At 45.0% G+C, this 17,820-nt stretch overlaps 1 protein-coding gene across 3 annotated transcripts in view; it reads left to right on the top strand.

Moving 5' to 3' along the window:
- PGR (progesterone receptor) overlaps window positions 1-13,636 on the top strand; it is a 92,749-nt gene extending 79,113 nt beyond the window's left edge. For all 3 annotated transcript variants that reach the window (XM_056561540.1, XM_056561541.1, XM_056561539.1), the window contains 2 exons: window positions 5,303-5,460; window positions 13,097-13,636. In XM_056561540.1, coding sequence (XP_056417515.1) covers window positions 5,303-5,460; window positions 13,097-13,252 — 314 coding nt within the window. In that variant the 3' untranslated portion in view covers window positions 13,253-13,636. The remainder of the gene's footprint in view (window positions 1-5,302; window positions 5,461-13,096) is intronic.
- Window positions 13,637-17,820: the final 4,184 nt, after the last annotated feature.

Genomic DNA, 17,820 nt, shown 5'->3' with positions numbered 1-17,820 from the left:
GACTTGAGTCGTTTAAAGGAGTCCTCTGCTTGAGGAGGCCAAGACTTGGGATCAGCATTTTTCTTGGTTAAAGCCACGATAGGAGCCACAATGGTAGAAAAATGTGGAATAAATTGCCTGTAATAATTGGCGAACCCCAAAAAGCGTTGGATAGCACGGAGTCCGGAGGGGCGTGGCCAATTTAAGACGGCAGAGAGTTTGTCTGGATCCATCTGTAGTCCCTGGCCAGAGACCAAATATCCTAGAAAAGGAAGAGATTGGCATTCAAACAGACATTTCTCAATTTTGGCATAGAGTTGGTTGTCACGAAGTCTCTGAAGAACCATACGGACATGCTGGCGGTGTTCTTCTAGATTGGCAGAAAAAATTAGGATATCGTCCAGATATACCACAACACAGGAGTATAACAGATCACGAAAAATTTCATTGACAAAGTCTTGGAAGACGGCAGGGGCATTGCACAGTCCAAAGGGCATGACCAGATACTCAAAGTGTCCATCTCTGGTGTTAAATGCCGTTTTCCACTCGTCCCCCTCTCTGATGCGGATGAGGTTATAGGCGCCTCTTAAGTCCAATTTAGTGAAGATGTGGGCACCTTGGAGGCGATCAAAGAGTTCAGAGATGAGGGGTAAGGGGTAGCGGTTCTTAACCGTGATTTTATTAAGACCGCGGTAGTCAATGCAAGGACGTAGGGAGCCATCTTTTTTGGACACAAAGAAAAATCCGGCTCCGGCAGGAGAGGAGGATTTACGGATAAAGCCCTTTTTTAGATTCTCCTGGACGTATTCGGACATGGCAAGAGTCTCTGGGGCAGAGAGAGGATAAATTCTGCCCCGGGGTGGAGTAGTACCCGGGAGTAGGTCGATAGGGCAATCATAAGGCCTGTGAGGAGGTAGAGTCTCAGCTTGTTTTTTGCAGAAAACATCCGCGAAGTCCATATAGGCCTTAGGGAGACCGGTTACTGGAGGAACCACAGAGTTACGGCAAGGGTTATTGGGAACCGGTTTTAGACAGTTCTTGGAACAAGAGGACCCCCAACTCTTGATCTCCCCAGTGGACCAATCCAGGGTTGGGGAATGAAGTTGAAGCCAGGGAAGTCCAAGGAGAATCTCCGAGGTGCAATTGGGGAGGACCAAAAGTTCAATCCTCTCATGATGAGATCCGATGCTCATAAGAAGGGGCTCCGTGCGGAAACGTATGGCACAGTCCAATCTTTCATTATTTACACAATTGATGTAGAGGGGTCTGGCGAGACTGGTCACTGGGATGTTGAACCTGTTGACGAGAGAGGCCAAAATAAAATTTCCTGCAGATCCAGAGTCCAGGAAGGCCACTGTAGAGAAGGAGAAGGCAGAGGCAGACATCCGCACAGGCACAGTAAGACGTGGAGAAGCAGAGTAGACATCAAGGACTGTCTCACCTTTGTGCGGAGTCAGCGTACGTCTTTCCAGGCGGGGAGGACGGATAGGACAATCCCTCAGGAAGTGTTCGGTACTAGCACAGTACAGGCAGAGGTTCTCCATACGGCGTCGTGTCCTCTCTTGAGGTGTCAGGCGAGACCGGTCGACCTGCATAGCCTCCACGGCGGGAGGCACAGGAACAGATTGCAGGGTACCAGAGGAGAGAGGAGCCGAGGAGACGAAACGCCTCGTGCGAACAGAGTCCATATCTTGACGGAGTTCCTGACGCCTTTCAGAAAAACGCATGTCAATGCGAGTGGCTAGGTGAATAAGTTCATGTAGATTAGCAGGAATTTCTCGTGCGGCCAGAACATCTTTAATGTTGCTGGATAGGCCTTTTTTGAAGGTCGCGCAGAGGGCCTCATTATTCCAGGACAATTCTGAAGCAAGTGTACGGAATTGTACGGCATACTCGCCAACGGAAGAATTACCCTGGACCAGGTTCAACAGGGCAGTCTCAGCAGAAGAGGCTCGGGCAGGTTCCTCAAAGACACTTCGGATTTCCGAGAAGAAGGAGTGTACAGAGGCAGTGACGGGGTCATTGCGGTCCCAGAGCGGTGTGGCCCATGACAGGGCTTTTCCGGACAGAAGACTGACTACGAAAGCCACCTTAGACCTTTCAGTGGGAAACAGGTCCGACATCATCTCCAGATGCAGGGAACATTGGGAAAGGAAGCCACGGCAAAACTTAGAGTCCCCATCAAATTTATCCGGCAAGGATAAGCGTATCCCAGGAGCGGCCACTCGCTGCGGAGGAGGTGCAGGAGCTGGCGGAGGAGATGACTGCTGAAGCTGTGGTAGCAACTGTTGTAGCATAACGGTCAGTTGAGACAGCTGTTGGCCTTGTTGCGCAATCTGTTGTGACTGCTGGGCGACCACCGTGGTGAGGTCAGCGACAACTGGCAGAGGAACTTCAGCGGGATCCATGGCCGGATCTACTGTCACGATGCCGGCTGGCAGGTAGTGGACCCTCTGTGCCAGAGAGGGATTGGCGTGGACCGTGCTAGTGGACCGGTTCTAAGCCACTACTGGTATTCACCAGAGCCCGCCGCAAAGCGGGATGGTCTTGCTGCGGCGGTAGTGACCAGGTCGTATCCACTAGCAACGGCTCACCTCTCTGGCTGCTGAAGATAGGCGCGGTACAAGGGAGTAGGCAGAAGCAAGGTCGGACGTAGCAGAAGGTCGGGGCAGGCAGCAAGGATCGTAGTCAGGGGCAACGGCAGAAGGTCTGGAAACACTGGCAAGGGACACACAAGGAACGCTTTCACTGGCACTAAGGCAACAAGATCCGGCAAGGGAGTGCAAGGGAAGTGAGGTAATATAGGGAAGTGCACAGGTGAAAACCCTAATTGGAACCACTGCGCCAATCAGCGGCGCAGTGGCCCTTTAAATCGCAGAGACCCGGCGCGCGCGCGCCCTAGGGAGCGGGGCCGCGCGCGCCGGGACAGAACAGACGGGGAGCGAGTCAGGTAGGGGAGCCGGGGTGCGCATCGCGAGCGGGCGCTACCCGCATCGCGAATCGCATCCCGGCTGGCAGCAGGATCGCAGCGCCCCGGGTCAGAGGACGTGACCGGAGCGCTGCAGCGGAGGGGGAGAAGCGAGCGCTCCGGGGAGGAGCGGGAACCCGGAGCGCTCGGCGTAACAAGGAAGAATGGAGATGTGGCTCAGTTAATTCTGTTCTATGGAAGTTACAGACTCGGCCAAGCAACTACACGGTTTCTGTAACTCCCTCAGAAGTGAAAGAAATGGACCGCTCATATACTGAATGTGGCTACCTCTGTTTTCCTTCTATACTGTCTGTCCAACTATTTAGAATGTGAAATGGAAAACCCCTGTGTACAGCATAGAGATCACCTCTGGGATCGACACGTATGATAAATTTACATACTTGACCCTATCGTGCAAACCGAGCTAAAATCCAGATTAAAAGAGGGAGGTCCTAGGCACCCTCCAGGGTGGAGCTTACATTTCCTGATTTTAATATTTTAAAATGTTGGGAAATATGCTTCTTTTTTTCTAAAAACAACTTTTAATTTGCATTTATCAAAATACAGACTACAAAAGACACATAACAATTCCATGTATGCAGACCTCCAAACAGAAAGACTAGGAAATTTGTCTGAAACTGTTAAATAAACAAGGAATAAATTAGCCAAGCATGTATAATCCTCTTAAGGATGCAGGGCGTTCATGTATAATCCTCTTAAGGACGCAGGGTGTACCTGTACGCCCTGCGCCCGATCCCGGGATTTAAAACGGGCTCACGCCGTGACCCTGCATTTTACCGGGTCGATCCCGGCGGCTTATGATAGCTGGGACAACCGATCGTTGTGCCGCACGCTATTAACCCTTTAGACGCGGCGAATAAAGTTGATCGTCGCGTCTAAAACGAAAGTAAAAGCTTCCCGGCAGCTCAGTCGGGCTGATCGGGACTATTGCGATAAAATCACAAAGTCCCGATCAGCTAGGATGCGAGCGGAGGTCCCCTTACCTTGCTCCATCACGTCCGATTGGCGTTTGATTGGTCCAAGCCTGAGCTACAGGCTTGAGCAATCAACCCCCTATAACGCTGATCCATGCAAAGCTATGGCTTTGCAAGGATCAGCATAAGAGATCAGTGTGTGCAGTGTTATAGATCCCTATGGGACCTATAACACTGCAAAAAAAAGTGAGAAAAAAAAGTTAATAAAGGTCATTTAACCCCTTCCCTAATAAAAGTTTGAATCACCCCCCTTTCCCCATAAAAAAAACTGTGTAAATAAAAATAAACATATGTGGTATCGCCGCATGCGGAAATGTCCGAACTATAAAAATATTTTGTTAATTAAACCGAACGGTCGAGGGTGTATGCGCAAAAAATTCCAACGTGTAAAATTGCGTATTTTTGGTCACTTTTTTTATCATGAAAAAATGAATAAAAAGTGATCAAAAAGTCCGATCAATACAAAAATGGTACCGATAAAAACTTCAGAAAACAGTACAGAAAATGAGCCCTCATACCGGCCCATAAGCGGAAAAATAAAAGTTATAGGGGTCAGAAGATGAGAATTTTTAACGTATGAATTTTCCTGCATGTAGTTATGATTTTTTTAAGAAGTACGACAAAATCAAACCTATATAAGTAGGGTATCATTTTAATCGTATGGACCTACAGAATAAAGAGAAGGTGTCATTTTTACTGAAAAATGCACTGCATAGAAACGGAAGCCCCAAAAGTTACTAAATGACATTTTTTGTTCAATTTTGTCGCACAATTAATTTTTTTTCCGTTTCGCCGTGGATTTTTTGGTAAAATTACTAATGTCACTGCAAAGTAGAATTGGTGACACAAAAAATAAACTATCATATCGTGTAAAAATGAAAGCGTTATGATTCTTAGAAGATGATGAGGAAAAAATGAAAATGCAAAAACGGAAAAACGAGTCCTTTAGGGGATAATAGAGAATTGCCAGGATAGAGGAATTATAAGGGTTTATCAAAAAGATGTCGCCTGTCCCTGCCCCAGCGTTTGGAACATTTTGTAATTTATAATGTGAAAGTGAGTGTTTAAGTATGTTTGGTTCAACACCGAATGCCAGACTACCTACCAACCTTCAAAATATTGGTGCTAGATCATCAGATGGTTGCCAGAATCAAGAGGTAGACATCGGTTCTGGAGGGATAACAAGAAAATATCCTCCATACTTGTATATAACATTGAAATAGAAGGTGTGTAAGACTAGGCATTAGTGTCTTGTCTATCTCTTTCTGTACTACGTCCTACATTACAGAAATTCTTCTTCGATTATAGAGGTTTCCATTCTAACTGTTATCAATGTAGAACGTTCTGTCTATCTCTTCAGTTCCTTTGGAAGGTCTCAAAAGCCAAAGTCTTTTCGATGAGATGAGGTCAAACTACATAAGAGAATTGGCAAAAGCGATCGGCTTAAGACATAAAGGAGTTGTTGCAAGTTCCCAGAGGTTCTATCATCTAACTAAAGTTATGGACTCCATGCATGAGGTAAGTGCTCCCTCCTTATTTAGGTTTCCATGTAATCTTCCATTCAGTAATATCACCAACTGGTAGGAGGTGACAGTAGACAGTAATGGTGGAAAGTTTATCTGTCTGTTGAAACAAAAACATTTAGGGGTAGAGATGAGCGAACACGACCCATAGAATCTGAGTTTGTCAGAACTTTCCAAAAGTAGTGTCCGGCTACAACTCGAACTTCAGGCAGTTCAGTTTGGCAGAACCTGCTAAAATAACATCAAGAAAGAAGAAGTAGGAACTATAGGAGTGATGTTAGATCCACTGGTGGTCCTTCGGGTGTTCGACATGTTACAGGAGTTAAAGGGGTACTCCGCTGCTCAGCGTTTGGAACAAAATGTTCCTAACGCTTAGAGCCGGCACCGGGAGCTCATGACATCATAGCCCCGCCCCTCATGATGACACGTCCCCTCAATGCAAGTCTATGGGAGCAGGCGTGACAGCCATAACGCCACCTCCCATAGACTTGCATTGAGGTGGCGGGGTGGGGTGGGGCGTGATGCCATGAGGGGCGTGACACCATGAGGGGCGGGGCTATGACATCACCCGGCTCTAAGCGTTCAAAACATTTTGTTCCAAACGCTGAGCAGTGGAGTATCCCTTTAAGCAGAGAAAAAAACTAGGACATGCTGTATTTTCATCATGTGACTTATGACATAGTGGCCCTCATTTACTATTGCAAACCCGACATGTTTTGGGTTGTGCGCCAGATTCTGGCGTAATGCACCAGAAATTCTGTCTGCGCCAGAATTTGCGCCAGAATTGAAAAAAACCTGACTAACTCTCCATTTTGGTAAGAAAGCCTGAAAAAGGGGCGTGGTTGTTGGGGAAAGGGGGCGTGGTCAACGAAAAGGAGCGTTTTCCCAGCATTTTCACAAAAACCCAACATATTTACTAAGGTTCCCACAGAAAATGCAGCCCCATATGCAGAAAGATAAAAAATAGTAATAATTTAGTTGTGCCGTACATACAAAGAACAATTGGTCGTGCAAAGAAAAAGCCCTCATATGAGACTGTGGATGGAAAAATAAAAGAGTTATGGCCCTTAAAATGGAAACACAATGAAAAAATGAAAACACAAAAATTAAAAGTGTCCTAAGGGCAAAACCCGCCGTCCTTAAAGGTGTACTCCGCTGCTCAGCATTTGGAACAAACAGTTCCGAACACTGGAGCCGATGCCAGGAGCTTGTGATGTCATAGCCCCGCCCCTCATGGTGACACGCCCCCTCAATGCAAGTCCATGGGAGGGGGCGTGACTTGATAGACTTGCATTGAGGGGGCGGGGTGGGGCGTGGTGTGAGGTCATGAGGGGGCGGGGCTATGACATCACAAGCTGTTTGTTCCAAACGCTGAGCAGTGGATTACCCCTTTAATTCTTAATTGGTACATGGGGGCCATTTAGCTGTCATCACACAGTGGACATAGTAGCACCCCTTTCTTCCCTTTGGAGGTGACTGGTTTGGCTGGAATGACATCAATTTGTTTATACTTGTAGAGAGCTAACATGCTATTTTCCCATGGAACATTGCCTGAATATAAATCTTCATACTCCACTGTGTCTTCTCAATGACGATCAGTATGCCCCCCCCCCCCCACCACCACCAAACCTTAAAAATAAACTTGTATTTGCCCATATGTTTTATATATTTAGACACATTTACTAGTATCTATAAAAGAGGATTATGTCCTATATATGTCAGAGAACAGCCTTGACCTCCGCATTCTACTCTTCTTTATCTATCCTTTTTAGATGGTTAAGTATGTTCTTGGCAGAGAAGAAAGATAAAAAATAAGAAAAAAACAAGTTTAAACTAGAAAACACTGTAATCTCCTGATATCTAAACAAGAGCTTCCCAAAATACAAGCAGACTTCTCACATGACATTTCACCACTTACGAAAAGGTGTCTGTCAGAGTCATCCCAGATCGGTGAGATCCCAACCCCCATATATACAGGACACGTCCACTTACACTGTCCTTCTCATTGTACAGAGGACCGATCAGCCATAAGATCTAATAGGAGATTTCTGAAATAGACCCTCATAGTAAGCTATATTAAAGGGGTATTCCAGGAAAAACCTTTTTCTATTTTATATCAACTGGCTACACAAAGTTAAACAGATTTGTAAATTACTTCTATTAAAAAATCTTAATCCTTTCAATAATTATCAGTCTGGCAACAGGGCTCTCTGCTGACATCTCTGCTTGTCTCGGGAACTGCACGGAGTAGAAGAGGTTTGCTATGGGGATTTGCTTCCAAACAGGGCGGTTCCCGAGACAAGTGTCATCAGAGAGCACTTAGACAGAAAAGAACAACTCAACTTCAGCAGCTCTTAAGAACTGAAAGGATTAAGATTTTTTTAATAGACGTAATTTACAAATCTGTTTAACTTTCTGGAGCCAGTTGATATTTAAAAAAAATGTTTTTCCCTGGAATACCCCTTTAAGTTTTCTCCTGCTAGACCTTTTGTGTCCTGCTTGTTTAGGGGGTCACTATTTTGGCCTAAAAGCACAACTTGTCATCCTGAATACAGGGTTGTGGAGTGGATGACCATGGGGAAGGCAACTCAGAACCACTGGGTAATGGCCTATCTACAATACTTATCAAGTTGGCACTATTCTAGCTCAAATATCACCAAACTAAACCGTAGATTATTACCCACAAAGTTATTTTTTGTCAATGTTAAAGTGGTTATCCAACTTTAAAGGAAATCTGTCATCAGTGTCACCTGCACTTACCTGTCAGTACAGACCAGTAGTGCAGGTGACACTGATAACAGAGGTACTTACCTTGTCCCGTCCCGTGCTGTTGTTCTCTGGCAATCCTTTTCGGTATCTTCAGCTCTGGGGCCGACTTGGAGCATTGGCGGAGCTTAGCCTGCTTTCACACTATGAAGTTCACCCGTTAATAAACGTATGTTATTACCGTATTTTTCGCCGTATAAGACGCACTTTTTCTTCCCCAAAACTGGGGGGAAAAAGTCGGTGCGTCTTATACGGCGAATACACCCCTATCGCGGCGGTCCCTGTGGCCATCAACGGCCGGGACCCGCGGCTAATACAGGACATCACCGATCGCGGTGATGCCCTGTATTAACCCATCAGACGCGGCGATCAAAGCTGACCGCCGCGTCTGAAGGAAAAGTGACACTAACCCGGCTGTTTAGTCGGGCTGTTCGGGACCGCCGCAATTTCACCGCGGTGGTCCCAAACAGCCCGACTGAATAGCCGGGTTAGTGCTTACAGGACACCGGGAGGGACCTTACCTGCCTCCTCGGTGTCTTCTCTGTTCAGGGATCCCCTGTATGGCCGGCGCTCTCCTTCCTCGTCATCACGTCGTCGCGTACGTGCGTCGGCGTGCGTAACAACGTGATGGCGGCGACGGAGAGCGAGGATACCCGGCCGGCAGCAGAGATGTTCCGGAGCGATGGGGACACGGCGACATCGATGGAGCGACATCCAGGGCAGCGGTGACGGGTCCGGAGCGGAGGGGACAAGTGAGTATTACCTCCAATGCAGTGGTCTTCAATCTGCCGACCTCCAGATGTTGCAAAACTACAACTCCCAGCATGCCCGGACAGCCAACGGCTGTCCGGGCATGCTGGGAGTTGTAGTTTTGCAACATCTGGAGGTCCGCAGGTTGAAGACCACTATTGGGTTCAAAATCTTTAATTATTTAGATTTTGCATCTAAAAATAGGGTGCGTCCTATAGGGCGAAAAATACAGTATGTATTATTAATGGACGTTTAATAATGGGTGAATTAACCGTCATGTACGGACGTTTTTACACCTCTGCCTACAGACTCCCACAGCCAAAACTACTACTACTCCCATCATGGAACAGACTTGTTTCCATGATGGGAGTTGTAGTACAGGGGCTGAGGGATAGATCGCACCGGGTCTCACTTCTGACACCCGATGCGATCAGAAGTTATTAAGCAGGGGAGCGGGCGGCATGCTCCACAATCCTGCGATCACAATGTATTTTTCACTTTCATTTTTAAACTCCCCGCAGGGATCCCTGAATGGCCGGTACTGAGGAGCCAATCAGGGATCCCCGTTTTTTTTTTTTTTTTAAATGGACAATGTGAGGGGACATATGTATAATAAAAGTGTTGTGTATGTGTGTGTGTGTGTGGGGGGGCATAGAGCGCTATATATCTGGTCCCCGTCAGCACATTAATGCTGTCTGCAGCATCGACCAGGCGCTGCTGGATGCGATCCTGACATTTATACTTCTCATATATAGCGCTGCCCAAAGCGCGATATATATGACAAGTATATATGTCAGGAGCGCATCCAGCAGCAGCTCGGCCGATGATCCTGACAGATACATTATTCATTCATATCGCGGCAGCTGTATATGTATATAGAAGCGCTGTGGGGGGCAGATCTTTATTTTCATTTTTATATAAATATAAAACTGTACAATCCATTGTATTCCACTGTCACCAACCATAAATACAACATTAATCACATTAATCATCCCAAAAAAGAGACAGATGCGAATACAAATTTAAATAATAAACATTTACTATTCTGCCCCTTCCCGCCCACCACCCAAATCCCTGGTCCAGGGAGGAGTAGAAAAAAAAGGAAAAAAATAAAAATAAAAAAATAACGCAGATAACGCTATATGTCTGCCCCCAGCACATCTATATACATATACAGCTGCCGGCGCTATGAATGAATAGTATATCTGTCAGGATCATCTGGCGGGTCGGCTGCTGAATACGTTCTGATAGGTATGGTTCTCAAATATAGCGCTGCAATAGAAAATTAGGACAAATGCGCTGGCGGGGTCACATTATGCGCTGGCGGGGGGTATAGATATATACTTATAAATGCGCTGGCGGGGGTCATATTTTTATTAATGCACTGGCGGGGGCTAGATATATAGCGCTCTATGCCCACCCCACACACACACACACACACACACACAACACTTTTATTGTACATATGTCCCCTCACATTGTCCATTTTAAAAACCCAGCAGGGATCCCTGATTGGCTCCTCAGTACCGGCCATTCAGGGATTCCCGCGGGGAATTTAAAAAAATGAAAGTAAAAAATACATTGTGATCGCAGGGTTGCGGAGCATGCCGCCCGCTCCCCTGCTTAATAACCTCTGATCGCATCGGGTGTCAGAAGTGAGACCCCGTGCGATCAATCCCTCAGCCCCTGTACTACAACTCCCATCATGGAACAGAGTCTGTTCCATGATGGGGGTAGTAGTACAAACACTAATGTAACCTCCCCAGCCACCGGCAGACCCCCGCAGTGGGGAATTACTACTCCCAGCATGGAAACAAGTCTGTTCCATGATGGGAGCAGTAGTAGTCCCCCAGCACTGCAGGAGTCTACTGATGTCACCTCTTCTGAGCATGCTCAGTAAAAATAATGTCCGTTATAATAACGGGCATTAACGGGTGTATTTACTAACGTATGTCGGCCATAGACTTCAATGTTAAAAATAACGTACGTTAATTTACCCATTTCTTGTGACGTGTGAAAAATTAGTGCATGTGCCGTTATTTTTCCCGTCACAACTAACATACGTTAGTCATGACGGGCTATAACGTGTGACAAAGGGTAAACGAAAAAACCATTGACTTGAATGGGGTTGTTTAACGTGTGTTAATAATTATGTTTCAATCGTACGTGTATTAACGGGAGAACCTCATAGTGTGAAAGCAGCCTCAGTGACATCACTAAGCTCCGCCCATGTTCCAAGTCGGCCTCAGAGCTGAAGATACTGAAGAGGTTTGCCAGAGAACCACAGCACGGAACGGGACAAGATAAGTACCATTGTTATCAGTGCCACCTGTACTACCGGTCTGTACTGACAGATTAGTGCAGGTGACACTGATGACAGATTTCCTTTAAAAAAAGCAATAATAATAAATTTAAAAAAATAATTATTCTGAACATAACTGATTCTTGCCTCCCCCCAACTATATGGCAGTAAATTAAACATCAACAAGATTTAAAGGGGCTCTCCATCTTTTAAAATTAAAATCAATAAATAACAGACTGTTACTTACCTCCCTCCCCGTTTTGGTACACACGTTGATGAGACCAATATATTGAGGGTGGATTATTAAGCCACTTACTTATAGGTCACCAAAGGCAACCCAAAAATACCCTTTTCTTCCCATATACCAAATTATAATGATTAAAAGTGCAATCTTTATTGATTTGAATCCGCACATTAATTTTGTTTAAAATATCTAAGTGGCATATTGTCCTGTCTATAGAAAAATATCCTGACCAGCCGGTCTATGGAAAGTACTCAGTTTGTACCAATGTAGGTACCTGCAGGAACACCCTTACTCTTGGGAATATAGGACAATGGCACCCAGTTTAAAACCAATTTCATACGGCCCCCCTCGACATGTTTCACTACCGAAGCAGCTTTATCAAGAGGCAGGTGGGCACACCGTTTCAGTAGTATACTATGGTTTTAGGTCCGGTCCAAAACCGCATACGGGTCAAAACTGAGCCGACCGGAGTCACCGTTTGACTCCTGTTGGATCATTAAAGTAAATGGAGTCACGGGCTGATCCGGCCGGGGTATGGGAGCACCCGGTTTGCCCCTTCCCCCCGCCGGATCCGGAACGTGGTGTGAATGCACCCTAAGCTCAGTGGTGCTGTTCGGGACCGCCGCGGTGATCCCGAACAGCTTGCAGGACACAAGGAGGATCCTTACCTGCCTCCTTGTGGTCCAATCGCCGAATGACTGCCCCGTGCCTGAGATCCAGGCAGAAGCAGTCGAGTGGCGATAACACTGATCAATGCCATGCTATTGCATGGCAGTGATCAGTGTAGGAAATCAGTGTGTGCAGTGTTATAGCCCCATAACATTGCAAAAAATGAAAATGAAATGTTAATAAATGTGATTTAACCCTTCCTTAATAAAAGTTTGAATCACCCCCCTTTTCCCATAAAAAAAAACAAAAAAAAAACCAGTGTAAATAAAAATAAACATATGTGGTATCGCCGCATGTGTAAATGTCCAAACTATAAAAATATATCCTTAATTAAACTGCGTATTTTTGATCACTTTTTATACCATAAAAAAATGAATAAAAAGCGATCAAAAAGTCAGATCAAAACAAAAATGGTACCGCTAAAAACCTCAGATCACGGTGCAAAAAATTAGTCCTCATACCGCCCTATATATGGAAAAATAATAAAGTTATGGGGGTCAGAAAAGGATATTTTTCTACGTATTAATTATAATGCATGTAGTTATATATATTTTTGGGAGTAAAATAAAAACAAACCTATATAAATTGGGTATCTTTGCGACCATATGGACCTATAGAATAAATATTAGGTGCAATTTTTACCAAAAACTGCACTGCGTAGAAACGGAGGCCTCAAAAATTTGAAAAATGGCTTTCGCCGTAGATTTTGTAATGAAATTATTAATGGTATTACAAAGTAAAATTTTTGCGCAAAGAACAAGCCCTCATATGGATTTTTAGGGGGAAAATTGAAAGTGTTATGATTTTTAGAAGGTGAGGAAGAAAAAACTAAAGTGCAAAAAAGAAAAATTGCCAAAGAGGGAAGGGGTTAATCTGTGACTTTACCTTTCCATAAAACAGCTGGTGAAGAAGCTCCATCTCTATTGCCTCAACACTTTCCTCCAGTCCCGGGCGCTGAGTGTGGAATTCCCTGAGATGATGACTGAAGTGATTTCGGCGCAGTTACCCAAGATCCTCGCCGGCATGGTAAAGCCGCTCATCTTTCACAAAAAGTGAATACCCCTCTCCACCGCTGACTTATTTATTTTCCGTTTATGGTAGCTCTTGTCTCATCATATAGTAATGTCCTGGCTAACATGGCAGTAAAGATTGGCAGAAGAGCTAGCACTCAAATAAGCCTCTCTGACTACGTTTTTTCTTCAGGTTGGTCATGTTGTCCCACCAACTGTATACAGATGTGACAGCGGGCAACATTTTTCAGCAGCGTGCTACTGTTTACGTGGCGCTCTACGCTATTAGCATGGCGCACATTCAGTGGCCCGATGGTTATTTCATATGTTGCTTTACGAGTACAACGTTCCTCTGCTTATACTGTATTTAAAGTGAACTTGACACATTAAACTGATACAACATTCCCGATAAGTGTCCCTGCTTTTTGCGGAAGATGTAAAACTTTGAATGGATGGTGGACTTCTGGGGTATGAGGGCTGTTGGCTACTTATCATTCACCATAGTTATAAGACACTTGAGCCAAATTGCGTTGCAGAGCATGTGAGAAAATGCTATCTCCTGTATTTTTTATGTTTTTTGTAGGGCTTGGATAGTGGTTATTATTAGAGAATAATGTGCATAATTCTGGTGCCTACCTCTTTCTACTGATGTGGCAGGCATGGGATAGGCTCCATTTTTTTTAACAAATGCACAAAGATGTGGTTTTGTACGGCAGCCTACGTTTCCAATAAATTCTCTGGCTGAGGGTCAGGTGTTTAATCACTCCATTTGGTCATCTCATGAGGCTGCTAGTGTGTAAATGACCCAGGTGAACTCATTAGACTCATAAGTGGGTTGGTATCCATTCACACTGTGCAGTTTTCATACGTTGTATTACTCAAAGTTCATTTATCAGAGAAATATCACCATGAAGAGAAAGTTATTTGATCTACAGGGTGACCATTTATATGGATACACCGTAATAAAATGGGAATGGTTGGCGATATTAACTTCCTGTTTGTGGCACATTAGTATATGTGAGAGGGGAAACTTTTCAAGAGGGGTGGTGACCATGGCGGCCATTTTTAAGTCGGCCATTTTGAATCCAACTTTTGTTTTTTCAATAGGAAGAGGGTCATGTGACACATCAAACTTATTGGGAATTTCACAAGAAAAACAATGATGTGCTTGGTTTTAACATAACTTTATTCTTTCATGAGTTATTTACAAGTTTCTGACCACTTATAAAATGTGTTCAATGTTCTGCCCATTGTGTTGGATTGTCAATGCAACCCTCTTCTCCCACTCTTCACACACTGATAGCAACACCGCAGGAGAAATGCTAGCACAGGCTTCCAGTATCCGTATACACTGCTATATACTACTATATACACCGCAGGAGAAATGCTAGCACAGGCTTCCAGTATCCGTATACACTGCTATATACTACTATATACATCGCAGGAGAAATGCTAGCACAGGCTTCCAGTATCCGTATACACTGCTATATACTACTATATACACCGCAGGAGAAATGCTAGCGCAGGCTTTCAGTATCCGTATACACTGCTATATACTACTATATACACCGCAAGAGAAATGCTAGCACAGGCTTCCAGTGTACGTAGTTTCAGGTGCTGCACATCTCGTATCTTCACAGCATAGACAATTGCCTTCAGATGACCCCAAAGATAAAATTCTAAGGGGGTCAGATCGGGAGACCTCAAGGCCACTGGATATGCGAAATTGCTACATGATGATGTGTTTCTCTCTTTATGCACTGAAGCTGGCACTTTCCCTGAGTTTTTCCAGCAAGATGGTGACCACCACATTATGGGTATCAGGTCCGAGCATTCCTAGATGAACAGTTTCCTGGAAAGTGGATTGGTCGTCGTGGGCCAGTTGAATGGCCCCCAAGGTCTCCCGATCTGACCCCCTTAGACTTTTATCTTTGGGGTCATCTGAAGGCAATTGTCTATGCTGTGAAGATACGAGATGTGCAGCACCTGAAACTACGGATACTGGAAGCGTGTGCTAACATTTCTCCTGCGGTGTATATAGCAGTGTATACGGATACTGGAAGCCTGTGCTAGCATTTCTCCTGCGGTGTATATAGTAGTATATAGCAGTGTATATGGATACTGGAAGCCTGTGCTAGCATTTCTCCTGCGGTGTATATAGTAGTATATAGCAGTATATAGAGAAGAGGGTTGCATTGACAATCCAACACAATGGGCAGCACATTGAACACATTTTATAAGTGATCAGAAACTTGTAAATAACTTATGAAAGAATAAAGTTACATTAAAACCAAGCACATCATTGTTTTTCTTGTGAAATTCCCAATAAGTTTGATGTGTCACTTGACCGTCTTCCTATTGAAAAAACTAAATTTGGATTCAAAATGGCCGACTTCAAAATGTCCGCAATGGTCACCACCCATCTTGAAAAGTTTCCCCCCCCCCCCTCACATATACTAATGTGCCACAAACAGGAAGTTAATATCACCAACCATTCCCATTTTATTAAGGTGTATCCATATAAATGGCCCACCCTGTATAATCACAATTTATGTATTTTATGAAGATTTGACATCTTTAGGCTGTGTTTAGGTGTCTTTAGGTGGTACATTTTCCACACATTTTTTACTGCATTCCAAAATTAAAAGTACACAGTTTTAAAATAATTTGCAGAATTGCGGTACAATTTCCATTCGTTTTATCCTGTCAGTTTTAGAAATGAAAGCTCAGCTCTACTTTGTTGCTATGGGCCCTATGGGAAAGATTTATCTAATTCAGATGGAACATACCGCCCTGACTTGTTCCAGCTAAATCTTCTCTCTGCAGAACTTGACGCCCAGATGGCTCCTTACTTTATCAGCACATTCTAATCCTCTTAAAAATTTGAAAACAGTTATTAATTTAATGATGCCAGACATTGTATCCTTTCAATAGAATACTACCACACACTGAACCCTCTGAATATAATACTGCCACACACTGCGCCCCCCCCCCCAATATAATAATGCCACACACTGTATCCTCTAAATATAATACTGCCACACTGTACCCTCTAAATATAAGACTGCAACACACTGCACCCTCTGAATGTAATACTGCCACACACTGTGCCCTCTGAATATATAACTGCCACACACTGTGCCCTCTGAATATAAAACTGCCACACACTGTACCCTCTGAATATAATACTGCCAGACACTGTACCCTTTGAATATAATACTGCGACACACTGCACGCCTCCTGAATATAATTCTGCTGCCACATACTGCACCCCCCACCTGAATATAATATTGCTACACACTGCACCCTCTGAATATAATACTACCACACACTGCGACCCCCCCCCCAATATAATTCTGCCACATACTGCACCCTCTGAATATACTTCCACACACTGAACCCCCTGAGCAAAATACTGCCACATAGTGTACCCCCCTGGATAAAATACTACCACACACTGCACCCTCTGATGTTCCTGTTAATGGATGATGGGGGTGCTACTGCCAGGGGGTCAGTAGCACCCTCATCATCCATCAGCCGGATCGTCCTCCTGGCAGTAGCACCCCCATCATCCATCTGCAGGATCATCCTCCTGGCAGTAGCGCCCCCATCATCCATTGGCAGCACCATCTTCCAGGATGATGGGGGTGCTACTGCCAGGAGGATGACCCTGCCGATGAGTGATGGGGGTGCTACTGCCAGGGAGCGCCAGTAGCAATCACATCATCCATTAGCAGGATCATCCTCCTGGTAGTATCACCACCATCAACCCCTTTCTCTCTGGCAGTAGCTTACTTTGCTTGCTTGCTGGCTGGCTGGGTGGCTTGCTGGCAATACCCGTGATTCCTTGGTCAGTGGTGTTCTGACTGACCTGCACCACTGGTCCAGTTTTTAGCAGGTCAGTGGCAGTCACAACGTCACATCACGGACCCACAGCACAGGTACCTTTGTGGATGTGCAGGACATGCCACCTGGTGGCGCAACTGAGGACTGGACGGGGGAAGGGGTGTGCTAGTGGATGGGCAGGACGTACCACCAAGGGCTGGGGGGGTTACTACGGCGCTACGGGGCAGCGCTACTGAGGACTGGGTGGGTGGTTGCTAGCTCGTACCTGGTGTCACCCCATCAGGCTTATGTCACCCGGTGTGGCCCGCACCCCCCGCACCCCGGTCGCTACGCCACTGCCTCATAGTAAATCAGGGAGTTCAGCAGCTGTCCATGCGCTGACCTTTGAATTCTATATTGGCTCCTATCAGCTCAATTTATGCTATCTTTCTAGCCTAAATTGTAATAAATTTGGTGTCACGTGAGACCACTCCTCCTTTTAGCCCTATATTATACCAAGCTTTGCCCAATTTGTATCTGTGATGCAAAGTTGAAAAATTTTGCGCAAACTACAGCCCTTGGTGAATTCCCCTCCTTTCCTTGGCACAGTACACAGAACAGATTAACTGTATGTACAAAATATAACGTCTCATTTAACCAAGTTACAGCTTTATTATATGCATATATTAGTTTTTAATAATAATGATAATAATAATGATAGTTATAATATTATAAAAGGAGCACTCCGTCGGAATATTTTATCCATCCATTGTGCCCAAGCTGCAAAAA

Source organism: Hyla sarda, chromosome 2 (assembly GCF_029499605.1).
Source record: "Hyla sarda isolate aHylSar1 chromosome 2, aHylSar1.hap1, whole genome shotgun sequence".
Classification (NCBI taxonomy): Eukaryota; Metazoa; Chordata; class Amphibia; order Anura; family Hylidae; genus Hyla; species Hyla sarda.
This window is presented reverse-complemented; position numbering and strand designations above follow the sequence as displayed.